A 16,413-nucleotide genomic window follows, 5' to 3' on the forward strand; every position below is an offset into this window, starting at 1 on the left:
CCTCACGTAAGAAAGGAGAGGGATGATCACAGATCTGCACAATGTTGACATCTTAAATGATCTTAGCTGGGCATCTGAATTAACACCTCACTGAGATAAATGGGCTATTGTTACAGACTCTCTGCATACTTGGGTGGCTCTTAGGTAGTTACACTTGTTTTATGTGTTTGATATTTTCTTCACAACCATAACAGTTTAAGAGGTCATTTAAGAAAAAAAAAAAGAAAGCTGAGATTCTGTAGAATAAGACAGCAGCTTGAGAGAGGCACCAGTATGGTGTATGGGCACGTACTAGCTATTTCCGAGCCCTGCATGCAGAGATATAGCTAACAATGAAATCTGTACATACATTAGCTGTTCTTTCCATTGTGCCTGTGATATTATACAACTTTCCAAAGAGATTACATGCAGTTACACACAATACGATCATTAACGTTATCAAAGCAGTCAAGACAACTCTCCAGCAGTGCGCTAATAAAGGCCTGATGAAGAATAAAAATGCCTGTCAGTACAACACAAGAAATGTTGCCTCCATGTGTATGCTTGCATATGCTTATGCTGAGATAAGGGAGAAAGTAAGAGAAGTACTGGCAGTTCTTGATGGAGGTTTAGAACAATAATAATGCAGCTATGTCTGGAGTTGCAAAGTAACATGCAGAGCATTGACAACTGAGGCAGATGCGGGGGATGATGATGTTACTGCTGCGATTACTATGTGCTGATGAGGGATGTCGTCAAGTTTGCAAAAGAAATGTCTTGCACACCACAGTCATGCTGGTTAATGCATGAAGATGGTGAGATGATCAGGTTTTTTGGAAGCCCTATTCATTTAGGGTCCAACTTGCTTTTGGGCAGTGGGCGGTTTCAGTGCCTAGTGAAGACAGGCCAATGTAAAGGGATTATGTGGTCCTTTATAATGGTCAAATTAGCTGAGTAAACTCTTACTGCCAGCCTAACAAGGAATGCCAGCAAGCCACAGTGCTTAGTGACAGCTGGGAAACAACATTTGTGGAGAGGAAGAACATAGGGAACAGCATCTTCTGTCTCCTTCTTTAGCCATAGCTTGAGGGTTTTGGGCACTGGTCAGTGTTTCTTCCAAGGATAGGGAGTAACTAATGCCTAAGGTGAGAAAGTGCAAGGAAAGAGGATAGAGTTAATAGCTGTTTTTACTTGCGTGTATAGTGCCTAGCACAATGGGTCTTCAACTGTAGTTGGGTTCTCTGTGCGTTATCCTAATACAAAGATTAAATAATAGCAATAGCAACAGGCCAAGTAAATGGAGGAGGCGGAGGGAACCAGGAAGAGGGGCAGAGTTCAGACTGGAAACAGAATGTGACTGGTGATTAGAGACGGGACACAAGGCGTGGCTGGGTGGGAAGATCCCATCAAGGCTCAGGTTAGAAGACTTTTATTGTTTTACAAGTTACAAATCAGGAGAGGTCATTGTGTTCCCCCCACCTCAGCCCACACAGCGGCTCACTCAGACTCGCCAGAGGCGAGCAGCACGGCATGCTGGGAGTTGTAGTCCTGCCTTCTCCGCCCCCGCTTCCCTCCCTGTGTCGTGCTGCGCGGAGGGGTGGGGGCGGGAGCGGGAGCGGGACTACAGTTCCCAGCGGTCCGGGGCCCTTCCCTTCAGCTCAGACCAGGCATTGGCGGCGGGTCCCTTCCTCTCTCGGCTCTCGGCAGCGGATTGGCCCCTGCGGCTGGCAGCCGGCAGCTGCTGCCTGGGGCTGGCTGGAGACGCTGCGGGCTGCCGGGCGTCGGTGCGAGGGAGTGCTCCGGGGGCCGCAGACGGAGCCGGCGGGAGAACGGGGGCGGGACCTGCAGCAGCTGCCGGGCGAGGAGCGAGTACCTGGCCGAGCCCAGCCCCGGCTCGAGGGCAGCAGCGGGGGCCGGGCGAGCGCCTGGGGAGGGGTTTGGTGCCCCCTGGGCACCGGCAGCCGTTGTGACCCCCGCCGCCGCCGAAGATGAAGAGGTGGCTGCTGCTGCTGCTTGGTCTGGCTGCTGGGGCCAAGCCCGGCTAAGGGCAGAGCCGGAGGAAGGGAAGGGGAGCGGTCCCCGCGCTGCGCTGTGCCGCAGGGCTCCTCGCACCTGGGCTTGGCAACGAGCCGCGGCAGCGGCGGGGCGTCGTTCGCTGGGCGGTGTGAGCCCGAGCCCGCCTCTGGGCGCGGAGGTGTCAGGATGCGGGGTGGGACCCGCCAGCCCCTCTGCCCTGCGGGAAGGAGCCCGTGTCCCCACAGCGTCTGACTGAGCCGTGTCCGCCTCGGAGGCGGTGGGAGAAGGTGGCAGGGAGGTGACGCTCTGTGTGGAGAAGACGATGGGGAGGCAGAGTCCTGGGCGGAGAGACACATGCTACACGCAGTGAGTCCTCTTTTCGGGGGGTGGCAGAAAACCGGCTGCCATGCGGGATTGATCCGGAGCAGCGGCGTGAGCAAGCGGTGGGGACCTGTTGTCTAGAAGAACTTGGGTTTGAAAACAGCCACCCACACACCTCCAGACGCTGACACCGCCCACTGCCCAAAAGACAGGGGTGAGGAGGAGGAGGAGGAGGAGGAGGAACTTCTCTTTTTATATGTGTATGAAAAGGATGAGGACTGGCTCCAAGGGTGTCCATTTCTGCCAAGGATAGGCACTGACTTGACTCTGCTTCCTCCCTGCTCGAACATTTTTTAGTTTTATGGAGGGAGAAAATAGAAAATAAACGTTCACTTCCTCAGAGCAACGATCAAAATTCACCTCCCCAGACGAACAAGAAGAAACAGCAGCAAAGCAGCCACTTTGCATTGGATTAGGAGGAAGAAATCCCTCTACAGTGTGTTTCTCCAAAGCTGGAGTTGCAGCTGGGTTTGTTTGTGCTTGCCTTGTGTGGTGTCTCTTTGAGGGGGTGGGGATGATTTTCTCTTTGGAATATACATTTTTCTTTTCGTGGTAAAACCTGCTGTCTGGAGGAGTATTATAACAAATATCTCTGAATGGGAGAGACTCAACTGCTGAACCTCTTTTTACCTAAAATGTTGATCCCCAGATAAATCTGAGGGTGTGCTCTTTTGAGAAAAGAACAACCACTCCATTAAAGATGAACACTTTTTAAGTTTTGTGGTCAACCAATCTGTTTTGTAATTTTTTTCTGGTTCCTGTTTTGTGACAAATTGCTCTTATAACCATAAAAGACTATTTTAAATGAGTTCGTAATTTTGGTGGGGTGGGAAGGAATACCTCCCAGGCATTTCTAGTATGACAGCTTTGGTTTCTCAAGAGTTAATCGGGCTTGCGTGATACATTTACCACTGTTCTGGTAACAAACTTGCCTTTTTTAAAAAAAAAAAATTGGGGCTAGTGGGGAGGATTATCTTGGTCAGAAGAATATCTTTGTTTTGGGGGTGTTTCCCTCATTACACTCCCTTGATGACTCCTGGAGGTGGTAGTGGGCCCATGAAAGACTGTGAGTACAGTCAGATCAGCACACACAGCTCTTCATCTCCCATGGAGTCTCCCCATAAGAAAAAGAAAGCAGCTCCCAAGAGAAAATGGGAGGTTTTCCCTGGAAGAAACAAATTCTTTTGCAACGGAAGGATCATGATGGCCCGGCAGACTGGAGTCTTCTACCTGACTCTGGTTCTCATCTTGGTCACCAGTGGACTCTTCTTTGCATTTGAGTAAGTGACAATAAAGCTTTCGTTCCCTCCTACTGTCTTACTGCATGTATTAAATTTCCTGGAAGAAAACTAGATACAGTGCAGTTGAATTCATTCGGGTGTCATTGAGGACATTTGAATGAATTGAGATGATACAGGTTTGTATAATTGAGAGGAAATTCAATGTGCTAGACATCAAGTGACACAACCCTGTTTTAGTTAAAGAAGGTTCTTGGTTCTTGGGGTTAGATAATCAATGTTGTACTGTAGTTGCTTTCAAAATGTAATTATTCTGGTGTTTCTGTATATAGTAATAAGAATGCATAATAGCAGGAGTTAGGATGTGGAGGCGCTGATGTAGGTGCTTGTCTATCAGTTTCTCAAGAATGAGAATTGACAGATGCAAAAATGCCATCCACTTTCTCATAGTTGAGCACTGAAAGGTAACCTTCCTTTTCACTGGACTATTTAGGATTACTTTTTTTTAAACTCTTATGAAGTTAGCTGTAATAACTGTTAGACTATCTGTCCTCTGTGTTTAAAAGGTCCAAATGATGTTTGTGCCTGTAGAGCCACCAATGTTTCAGTGACAATTTCAGATGTTGTTCAGTATTCTATCACCATCTAGCTGGGTACATTTTCTTCTTGTTCTGTATCAGTGTCTGAGGGAGCTCCATCTCTGGTTTATGATATCTTGTTTTACTAAGATTTTTGTAAACTGCTTTAACATCAGTTTTTAGAGACTAATTCTCCATTGCAATGATAATGCCTAGCTATATGCAGGGCAAAGTGTAAAATATTATCAGATCAGAAGGTACTAAATTTTCCACTGTTTGCAATGGTGAAATGGACTGTACAAGATGCAGGACAGTGGAGAATTGCACACTTGGGCCTGGTCTACACGCAGTTTTTATACCAATTTCCCTATTTCAATTAGGGATGTGATTCTCTTTTTACTGGAATAATTAAGTCAGTATAACCCCTTTAAAGTGAACACAGTTATATCAGTATAACTTATTTTTCTACATGTCTGGGAAAATGCTACATCATTATAAGTTATACTGATTTAACTACACACCTGGGGGTTGTGCTGCTTAGTTGTATTGGTTTCAAACCAGTACTGGTGCAAAAACTGTGTGTACATGAATTTTTGGTCTGTGGTAACAAATCTCTTCCAGAAACAGGCACAAGCTTCTGGCCTTCTAGCTCCATAAGAACCATTTCTTTTTATGTAAACTTAGCTGTTATTTCTAAAAATCATATTCTGAAGCTTGTAAAGTAGTCCAGTCATACAGTGCATATTGATGCTTACCATCTTCAGGAAGCTAAGTAGTGGTATTAATAGTCTCTGGATTGGACCAGCTAAATGCAGAAATCCTAATTTATTGGTAGTATTTAGGAAGATACGTTCTGATTACCTGCTGAACTTATATGTACTGAACTCTAAAAGCTTTTGTTTGTTTTTAAATATGTCACCTGGAATACATTGAAGATATTACTTTCCAGAGGGAACTGCTTACTGTAAATCTTACTGTAGACTCTGTGAAACTTGTTGAACCTCAGTGACTATTTGAGCTAACATGGTCAATGATGGTAATCTGTCCACCAATTATATTTATTACATATGTTTCCTCTTCTAGTTTTAAGCAGATATTATGAATGTTTCCTTTCAGTACGTTTGATTAGTAACTGACTTTGTTGAAGGTGTCAGTGGATACATCTGGACTGCAAGGGAAAAAAGCCCTGGCAGTGAGTCTTGGAGCCTGGGTCAACTGCGGCAGGCTCACAGGGCTTGCACCACAAGGCTAAGAATAGACATTCCCGGTTGGGCTGGAGCCCAGGCTTTGATATCCGGTGAGGGTGGAGAGCCCCAGAGCCCAGGCTCTGGCTTGAGTGAGAATGTCTATGCTGATGTTTTTAGCCCCCTAATGTGAGTGTGGTAGTTGACCCGAGCTCTGAGACTTGCTGTTGTGGTGTGTGGAGTGTTGTGTGTGGGGTTTTTTTTTTTTTTTTTTGGCAGTATAGATGTACCCAGTTAGGCCCATATGGGCAGATTCTTGAGTCTTTGTGGAGCCTCACTGAGTATGTCTATGCTGCCTTGTGAACCTGGGTCAGTAGGACTTGGCTTGTGGACTTGTTTTTTCTAAGCCTGTGCTTGGGTGTCCACACTATATTGTAAACCTGGGCTCGCCGTTGCTGGTCCTGGGTCTCACAGCCATACTGATATGTCCATACTCAGACCTTTTGGACTCAGGTCAATGGCTTGAGCTGTGTCCACAGTGCAAAATGACAGAGTTTGACCCATCCTCCTACCAGGGTCCTAGGACCTGGGTCCTGAGTACTTGCTGACCTGAGTCAGGCTGATTTGTGTGTGGATGGAAGGGGGGATATGGGCTCAAACCCGAGTCAGAGCTCGGGCTTAGTGTGAAGTGTAGACATACCCATCGACTTCAGTAGGACTTGCATGAACATACTGGTACCACAGAAAGAAGCTTGGAAGTTCAGGGTACAAGTTGTTACATTTTAAATTGAAATATTTTAAAGTAAATTACAGATAATGGCTTGACAGGAAGTTGTAACTTTCACTTAAATTCGACCTTCCAAGGAAACATTTTGTGTTGAAATATTCTGCTTGGTTGCACAATTGAAAACAGTTAAGTTAGGAACAGCTGTTAGCTTTTCATCACTATCCTGAATTTATATTAGAAGTCCAGTAAAGTTATTTAAATTGTATCTCTGAGTGTGGGTGCTATGTTAGTGTTACTGTATGTAAACTGCACTGAAGATTAAATTTAAAATTATCTAAACTTCATCTAGTTGTTATTTAAGTGCTAATGCTACTGGACATTTTGAAACTAGGAAATAGCTTTGTGACTTTTGTGGCTGCATAGCATATCTGTGTGTGCACATACTGTTTCTGAGTAATTCTTGCACTCTTCCCCTTTAAACTGAATGCTTAACAAATTGTCAACAAAATTTAGTTCAATGAATTTAAAAAACTACTTGCTTCAAGAGGAGAGCAGCAAAAATGTTCTCCCTAATAATGTCACTGTTGTGTGGCAGATTTTGTTTTTATGCAGAAAAATGCATGCAGTGGAATTGTCAAGTCACCATCTAAAGCATCATTTAATATTGGCTTGTGTAGCTAATTGCTCGGTATATTTGTGGGTTTATTTGGGCTATACAAAGAGGAAGATATTTTAGAAAGTGATTCCCTATTGAAAAGTGTTTTGGAATAGTTTCTAAATTGAGGGTAAGTTTTTCTCGCTTGAACTTGCTGCAAGTGATTATCCTTTCCTTTTAAGAAATACTTGTTTATGTTACTTGAGAACAGCATTAATTAAGAGCACAAACTAACAGTAACTTTAACCAAATCAGTTTCCCAAAGACACCAATAATTTTAGATTGTGTATACAAACAGATTATGTCGATAGAAATATAGCAGTTTAGGAACAGGATTTATATTATCCCTTCTGTGTGCATGAATTCTATTAGTGTTAATAGGAATTGTATACAGAGTTGGGTACATACATCTGAACAAAGTATAGGAAGGGAACCATTACTTGCCAGTCTTCAAATTGCTTTTTCTTTTTGCTACAGAAGAAGGAAGATAACTTTGCTCTTGACCTGAAAGATTGGGGCTAATTGTTTAAATTGTTCAACTTCTGTACCCAAGTTGAAGGGAAACGGGGGAAGAGGTTTTTTGTTGTTTTTGGTAGCTTATTCCTGGGAACCTATATGACCTTAACGTGGATGTTTGTCCCTCATTCCCTTGACTTCCTACATTCCTTTTCATGTGCTATAGTACCCGATTTCTTTTTCTCTCCTCCTCATTTTGTACATACTACCCCCATTATCTGGAACAGGCTTTCTTCCTCATTGATTCGCTTTTGCTCCCTTTCCAAAAGAGCAATAGATTTTTCTGTCATTCTCTCAAACAATCAATTTTTTTCATTTGGACTGTTATGGTTTGCTATCATTGCTGTCCAACTATCTTTCTGACCTGCTTCCCTTGTCATGCTTTTCCCTCCCTCATTTGCCCTTGCATCCTGTTTTCATCTCCTATTCGCTTCCATCTCCGATTTGCTCCTATGACATCTCTTCTTTCTCTCATTTCACTTTCCTCTCTTCAATAGGCCCAAATATGCATATACAAAAATTATAAACAGATTTAGTTTTTAAGCAACTAAAATACTTAGAAAACCACAAACTAAAAAACCTCAAGGAGCACACATAACAAACTGAGGTAGACATGTGGTCATCTTCTTGTAAGCTGCCTTTTCCCTGCGCTTCTGTTTGGATATAACATGATACTGCACGCAACCTTGGGTCCCAATCCTGGAAGTGGTTCTGTGCAAATGGATGTTTGTGTCCATGCAAATTCCTATTGTTTTCAGGAGATTCATGCAGGTTGAAGGATTTGCTTGCATGCAGCAGTTTTCAAGATTGGGGCCCTAGTTTGTAAATTCTTTGGGGCCCAAAGAATGTTGGCCCAGACTTTCAAAAGTGATTTTGGATGCCCAGCTTGACACTTTAAAGGTGTCTGGTTTTCAGAAGATGGTGCTCAATATCTTCAAGTGGCAAGGTGGCACCCAGAATCGCTTGTTCTTTTTATTTCTCTGTAAAACCTTACACAGGTATTGATTCAAGCGATTGGTTCCTGATCCTGCAGCCTTTCCTATGCTCATTCATTCTGTCTGATAAATGGACTTCGCACGCTTTATTTTTTCCTTTGCTCTACTACATCTATATGTATTTCTAAAATTAATCAGTGCTCATGAAAAGGTATTGGCTTGACAATCATGGAAAATGAAGTATCGTAATCTCAGAATAGATATAACCTGAGCAATATTAGTGCAAATTTTCCTATGCTGCCTTGCCGATGCAGTAAAAGGGGTTGCACATCTCTAACTAAATTGGTGTATCATTGCAACTTATTAGTGCAGTTTAACACCTTTTGGCTTGAATTAATTACATGTACACATCCAGGGAAGAATAAACCTATCTACTTTGTACATGCACTTGTTCAATCACAGGAGAGTAAGATATGCAATTCAACCTCCATCACATTAGAAAATAGCGTCTTTGTTTTAAACTTATGTGCATGTTAAGCCTTGTCTAAACGTGCTCAAATTACATTTTTTGAACTAAAATATAGTGTTTGTATCAATCTAATTAAACCAGTTCCTATGTCATTGTGGGTACACTTCAATTTGGAAAACAGTTATAAATTGATTTAGTGTGTCCACATGGGTTGTACTGGTTTAACTAGTTTGATATAAAACACAAATTTTCACTTAAGTGGATGCAACTTGTATGTGTTGACAAGCCCTTTACCTTCTAATTGGTATAGTAACAGTTGGTGACCTGTTCTGTGCCTTCTTACTTTGAGTACCACTGTTACTAGAGAACTTTTCCTGATTTATACCTTTTTGTATAGAATTTAGAGATTGTACAGTGAAAGTAGTAGTAAACACACTATACTGAAATGATATGACTTTGCCACTCACTGCAGCAAAACCTTGACGAATCAACACTCGTATTAGCAAGCTACGTGATTTCACTGTGTAATCAACCATTGCTTTAAAAATGATGTTTTATGCTAATCAGGGAGATAGTGTAGCAATCAGTGAATTGATGTTGTATTATCAGATAACTTTAGCCTTCTCTTTATTTTTTTTTAAAATGCGTAACTTGCTTACATTTTTCATTTCCAGGCAATCCATGCACAAAAATGTAGTATTTTCGTGCCTATTTGATTAGATAAATTAGCATACTAGCTGTAATATAGGACAAAATATTAAACTAGACTAAGTTGGTTGGTGCAGACGTTTAGTTCAGATTTTTTTGGTGTTGCAGGGCCTAAGTTTCATTTTCAGAAATAACTTAAGCTCTTCATGTCTTCTTAAAAGCTCTGTGTAGCTTGAAATTTTGTGTGTCTCACCAACTTCAGTTGGTCAAATAAAAGGTATTACCTAACCCATCTTGTCTCTTAGGCTCCTAAATTGCTTTTGAAAATGAGATTTAGGAGCTTAAGTCACGTAGGCCTTGTGTCACTGAGCAAAGCAATGCCTAACTACCTTTACAAATCTGTGCCTTTCTCTTTTTATTGGTGTTTTAGCACACTTCTAGTATTGTGATTTTAAAAAATCTGGAATTTATATCGGAGAGGTGCACTGAAAAATGCATAAAAATGAAAGTTTAATTGATCTAAATAGCAATAACGTAAGCTTCAAAGCACAAATTGATGATAAAACTACCTCTATTATACATACATTTATTTAATTGAAGATGGAAAACACATCAAAGCGTAGAATAAACCTAAATGATTACTTTGTTGGAAGGGTATCATACTGTACAGGCTACTTTGACTGACCTATTGTGTCAGCAACATGCATTCTCTCCTTTCCTGGAATTTAAATAACTGCTTCTTGTCTTCTTCTAATACATGATCTAAAGATATTAAAGTGACAATGTGGTCAAAAATGAAGTGTTAGAAAAGATGTCAAATAAGTGTTTAAAATATATATATTTATCCCTGTATGGAATATTCCAACAACCTGATGAGGCTAATATAATATTATAATTCTTTCAGGGATACATTTCATAGTTCTGAACTGTTAACTGGAACTCCCACTGACTGAAATACGAAGAATCCCAGAGGAGCAATGGTGCAGCAGTAATATTATCAATTACATCAATCTTAGTATTAATGACTGTGTGGAGATCACTAAATCACATCTTATTTAGTAGCAAACGTTACCTGTGGTGAGTTTAACTGTTAAGACTGGTGGTAACATACTGCATGTAGCATTTCTCATCCTGAAGGTACCAAGAGGTATTTTAGAGTAAGCATTAGGATACACAAATTGAAGGAATTACTTCACTGACACATGTGAAATGTAGTAGCTGCTTGTAGGGGTAATTATGAACGTAAAAGAATTAGCTTAGGATAACAATATATTTGCTTTATGGCTTGTGGCTAGTAAGGAAAAGGCCCCAGTCAGCAAATAAAAGAAGGTAGTGAGAATAATAATTAATATTATTATTTGTAGTGTGGGGAAGGATAGTTCAAAAATAACTAATAAAATGAAGTGCTATAGTAAAAAGACAAACTGGCTTAAAAGAAACAAGTGCAATCCTTCCCACTGTTCTGCTGGTAAGCAAGGCGGGGTGAGGAGACGGGGAGGAAAGGCCTTGGGAAGGAAGTAAATTGTAAATCTTATCTGGATTAAGACAGGAAATAAGGGTGAATTGTCTCAAATTTGGTTTTTAGCTGAAGTTGGTAATTGGCAGTGACATCACTTGTTTGTTAAAGGATATAAAAAAGTAAACTCTTCAAACATTCGTTGCTAATACCTGCCTGACCACCTTGGAGCTGACCAATATGGTTCTAAGCACCCCTGGGTTTAGCGTGTTTGTAAGTATCTTGATCATATGGTTATAAATGTTTTGTTACTGTTGGATGTAGTACATTGCTAATTACTTAGGCATTTTTAGAGCAATTGTATAAATTCCAAAGGCCAAATGGTTTTAATAAAGGAATTAATAGTTAAATTAATGTCATGGAAATACCCCCTGTATAACTAGAAATTCCAACACTGCATTAGTAATGCATAGCAACATAATCAAATGCTATGATGTACTGGAGGGGAGCTCAGAACTCCTTGTTAAAATTCTTCCATCAAATTGAAGGTAGAGTAAAAGTAATATCCCTGCCTGTGGTGGAATTCACTTCTCTAAATTATCCTTAAAGCATCCATGTCAGAGAGAACTTATTCCTGGGCTTTATTTAAAAAGCAAAACAAAAAAAAACTTTCTGAACTACACTTTCTGTACTTAGACTATGTCAGATTGCAACAAGTATTAGATATTTTCCTTGTGGATGATGCCCATCTACTGACATACCTAACAATGTCTTCATCTTCTTCACCATCCCCACTTCAAATTACCCAAGTTGAAAAATGATAACTATCAATGAGTTCTGTATATTTTTGAGGCACTAAGTATACTTAGTGTAAGTTTTCTTTTTGGGGGACTTTCCTTGATTATGAGAGAGTAGGTAAATGAATAAATTTGTTCCCTTCATTTCTGCAAGCATGCACCCTAGAGATTATCATGGGCTAAATGGGAACTTTTTTTGTTCTGATGGTTCTGGGGAAAACAGGAGGAAGAAGATGAGACCCAGGTTTGCTTTTAACTCAATTTCTATAAAATTGGGAATATTGAACAGTTCTCATTGTAACATTTGTTAAAATGGGCTCCATTTATATGGTAGTCCTCAAATTAGTGTAAAAGAGTAAATAGGTTGTTAGTTGGAGGGGTGCATATTTAAATCATCCTCCTAGCTTTAGCCTCTGTTTCTGTTTTCCCTCCTATAACTGCATTTCTGTTCTGTTCAGCCTCCTCCTCTCCAACTTTAATATAATGGTTATAAGGATTTTTTTAAAATATTCTTTAGGGGAAAAAATCCTAGCTCTGTATTTCTGGGAGTTGATGCATGATGACATCATCAGATACTATGGTGATGGGCACCTATTTAAGAACCTTGCGAGAGATATCAGTGTGGCCTTGGGCAACTTGTGTACAAAAATCTTCAGAGTAAAATGTGAAAATGTACTTGGAAGTCTCTTTTGCCTAGAGCCATCCCTCTCTTTTTCTGGTCTTCGTTCTATATCTGTCCATTTTAATGGGAATCTAGATGGCTTTTGTCATGAAAAATGTCTCCTTACTGGTGAAGAGACTGAATTATTCCAACCAAATGTTTGTCTGAAATAGTTAACTGGAGACCACCAGAACTCAGTTTTCTCTGCTGCATAAGTAACCTTTGGCACTTCCACACCAATGCTAGAGAGAGAAATGTACAACTGCATTTTTTTGGATCATTCTTATGATTTCAGGGAATAAATGAAACTTCTTATTGCCTAAATAAATTACCAAGTTTTTGTTGTTGTTTGGTTTTTTTTTTTTTTTTTTTTTGCATAAGATTAACTTTATTAAAAATTAAGTCCCAGACAATAAAATCTCCATGTGAAACCACTGGTTCTCCAAAACTATATGCAGCATTCAAAATGTCTACTATAGTATAGTAACTCACTTTTCTAATAATTCTATTACTGGAAAACATGAGAATTGCCATATTGGGTCAGACCTGAGTCCATCTAGTCCAGTATCCCAATGCTGGCTGCTGTCAGAAACAGAAGCTTCAGAGGAAAGAGTAAGAACCCTACAAGTAGGCATATGTGGGATAATCTGTCTCCCACATCAGGTCCCATCCTGATCTGTGGTAATGTAGAGATTGTCTTGAGCCCTGAAGCTTGAGGTTTAATATCCCTTGCAAAAATTTTATGTCTAACTCTGGATAGTCTTTCGGTAGTGGTTTTGTGCACCTTCAAATCCAAAACTTTAAGATTATTGTCTCTGTAATACTTTGACGTTTCTGCCTAGTGAAATGGCGTTCTTAATTCATCAGATTTGAGGTTTTCATTCTTCATATAAATAGTTTCTTTATCATTAAGCGTGCTTGGGGGTTTTTTTGTTTTAAATCTACTTCACTATGAAAGGAGAAGGAAATTAGTTTACATAGGACCTAGACAAAAATGATGCTTTGTACTCCACATAACCTTATTCCTGAGTTGTGTTGACGTAGTTTTAAAAAAGTGAATTTCTAGCTCTACTAGAAACAGCAGAAAGAAGTTGAGCTTTTAATTGGGCACATCAGGTAATTGAATGTAACTACTCGTCTGCCCTAAAAATAAATATATATATATATATATATATATATATAGTGGTTTAGGCCTCTCATTTGGGTCATGTATTTATAAAACAAAATAAAAACTTGCAAAACATAATACTAATGTTTGGAAACTTCCCATGAAAAGTTATTGTTTAGATTTGAATACTTGCAATCCAAACATTGAAACTTCAACTATTGTATAAAGCTGAAGTTGACTATAAACAAAAATTAAACTGAAAATCTATTGCAATTGTCCAAGCCGAGTGACATGCAAAGCAGTGATGGAAAAATGTTAGATTTTTTTTAAAGGGTAATAACCTAAGGTCGTTTTAGTGTAACAGGTATGGAAGTGTTTGATTTTTGATCTGATAAAACTCTTACTTTAAAGAAACACTATTAGTTGGCAGCTATAGAAATATTTATAATCTTTCTGAGTTGCATCCAGAAAATAAAAAGATGCTTGTGCACAATGTTCTGTCACCGAAGTTGGTAGCAAAAGTCCTATTAACGCTCATGGGAGCCAGGATGAGGCTCATAATTAACCTTAACAAAAGTTACTAACAATTCTGCATAATTGCAACCCTCCCCCCGCCCCCACCCAAGCTTACCTTGTTTTGAATTTTTGCACTAGATATCTTTTAATGATGTGAAACTCAAATGTTTGGCACACTTTTTTTCTTCATTTTGCACCAACGCTCTGTCTTCAAAGTAAATGCACAGCTTTTTAGACCAAACCCTTTTACAAGGCAAAGTTGTGGGAGGAAGCTAAAACCAGGCTTTGTACCTTAAGCTGGTTGCAATTTTTTTAACTTGGGTATAGGTTACTGCCTCTCTAATTTAGCCTTTGGCCTAATTCTAAAATTTTTTGAACCACGTGAAACTCCCATTGGTGGTCTGTGGGTACTAAGTAGGATGACCAGATGTTCCGATTTTATAGGACAGTCCTCGTGTTCAGGGCTTTGTCTTATATAGGCACCTATTACCCCGCAGCCCCTGTCCTGATTTTTCACACTTGTTGTCTGGTCACCATAGTACTAAGCATTTCTTAAAATCAGCCCCATAGCTTTGGAAAACTGTGGAATTACAATACTTACTGAATTATTTTCTGAAGTTTTAATTATGAGATTGGTTTGCTGTAATATAACAGTGATTTAGCTTCCATGTCCCCGCTCCTTTTCTTTTTGATTAGTGACTGTAATGTTGATGCACATTATTGTGTCACGGTAGCTAATGAGATCTTGCATAATGAGCTTAACTAATGAGATCACAGCTGCTTTTTTGTTTTACTTTCTCCCCAATTTAAATCTCACATTGCAGTAAGTGCTGTTAGTATATTTGCTGTATGCAGTCATTCTTTTTTAATTAAAAAAAAAAAAAGCTTGATACAAAGTACAACTCTAATGCAACACTGGGAATTTAAACTCAGAAAAGTTTGGCTGTAGAAAAGTTGATTTTTCACAACAGCTGCAACTTGTGAATTGTGTGGTTTAAATTCTTAAGCAAAATATTGCATAAGTGTATTTTTTGTAATGAATTTAAAACATAGTAGATGAGCTAATTCTTTTAGCCATTCAAGAGTGAGGAACACATCTACTTGGAGCTACACTACCATTTTAGCAAGTTAGTCAGTTGAAAAATTGTTCATTGCTGTTTAGGAGTTTTGAATACACATTAAACATCATTAGTCCTCTTGATCAATAGTACAGTCTGCTTTTTTCAAGCAAACAAAATGATTCCATTGCTTACATTTTATTTAAGCAACAGATGCAGTTCAGGTAAATGTTTTTTAAAAAATGAAGATAGATAACTTATGAAATGCGAATTGCTAAGAAGAATTGCTAAATCCTTAAATATGTGTGGTGGTGATTGATTTCTAACATTCAATTGCTGACATGGCAGTACATTCGGGGAAGAAAAGATTATTGAAGGCAGGTCTCCATTTAAGAATTGTTACTGGCATAGTCATGGTGATTAAGGGGTCTGAATTTTTTTAACGGCATAACTATGCCTGCAAAAGCCCTACAGTAGATGGAGCTAAACTAGAAAAGAAGTGTTCTAATATGGCATTAGAAATTAGAATAAAAATTTCCTAATGTGAAATTATTTCATAGATTTAAAAGCACTTGAAGAAAAGAGGGAATTAGAATGACAGTGACTTCTCCATAAGTTTAGCATCACCACTGCAGCTCTGTAATAAACCAGAGGTAGGGTATTTGCTTTGTTTTGGTTTCTGAAGATAACAGAAGGATTGTGAATTTGCACTACAGTGATGGAGAATAACTTATGGCTGTGTTTACTATTGATTTGAACTTTCCCCAAGGCTAAGCAAACTTTGGGTGTAGAACCAGTCAAGTAAACTTTTTATCGTTACTTGTCAAGACCAGAACATAAAATATCCATTGTATGAAAGTATATTATGTAAAAGATTGGAATAGACTGTGTAAAGTGTGTATCCATTCCCAGTTGGTCTCAGTGAATTCTAACATTCTCCTCCTCCTCCCCACCCAAAGTCAATGAAAGCTATTGTCTACACTCAACTGACATTTCTTAAAAAATGTATTCCAGTTCTAGTGTCACACTGGTTACACATAATGACAGGAGTGTGTTTATTTGGCCACTTGCAGCTGAAGAATGAACCCAACTTACTTTTAAACCCTGCAGAGCTGCATTTATCTGACTGGAAATGATTATTCTAGAATGAAGTCTTTATTCTAGGATAGGTTCCACATGCCGAGTTATTCAGCTACAGCTGTGTCAGTCAATTTCCCCTGCACCCAGCCCTTTTATAAATATATATATATATATATATATAAAATATATTTTTAGCCTCTCCTTCCCCCTCATCCTTTCTCTTACTGCCTTTTCCCACTCTCTTCCCTTCTTATAGGTCAGCAGGGCTGTGGTGTCTAGAATGTTTTGAAAGTGTTAAAAAAATTTTTTTAAAGCCTTTTACCAGCAGTCTTGTACCCCATATACTCTTGCTTTTTGGTATTTTTCTACTACTATCATGTACATCTTGGGATGATTTAATTGGGGATTGGT

At 39.4% G+C, this 16,413-nt stretch overlaps 1 protein-coding gene across 5 annotated transcripts in view; it reads left to right on the forward strand.

Moving 5' to 3' along the window:
- Positions 1-1,665: 1,665 nt before the first annotated feature.
- The window catches only part of ZDHHC14 (zDHHC palmitoyltransferase 14), a 145,607-nt gene continuing 130,859 nt past the window's right edge, over positions 1,666-16,413 (forward strand). For 2 of the 5 annotated variants that reach the window (XM_084624401.1, XM_084624404.1), the window contains exon 1: positions 1,667-3,656. In XM_084624401.1, coding sequence (XP_084480527.1) covers positions 3,406-3,656 — 251 coding nt within the window. In that variant the 5' untranslated portion in view covers positions 1,667-3,405. Of the gene's footprint in view, positions 3,657-16,413 lie in introns of all 5 variants that reach the window. The other 3 variants (XM_084624402.1, XM_084624405.1, XM_084624403.1) reach the window with 3 other exon arrangements.

This window comes from Lepidochelys olivacea, assembly GCF_965140295.1.
Source record: "Lepidochelys olivacea isolate rLepOli2 genome assembly, chromosome: 3".
NCBI classification, from domain to species: Eukaryota; Metazoa; Chordata; order Testudines; family Cheloniidae; genus Lepidochelys; species Lepidochelys olivacea.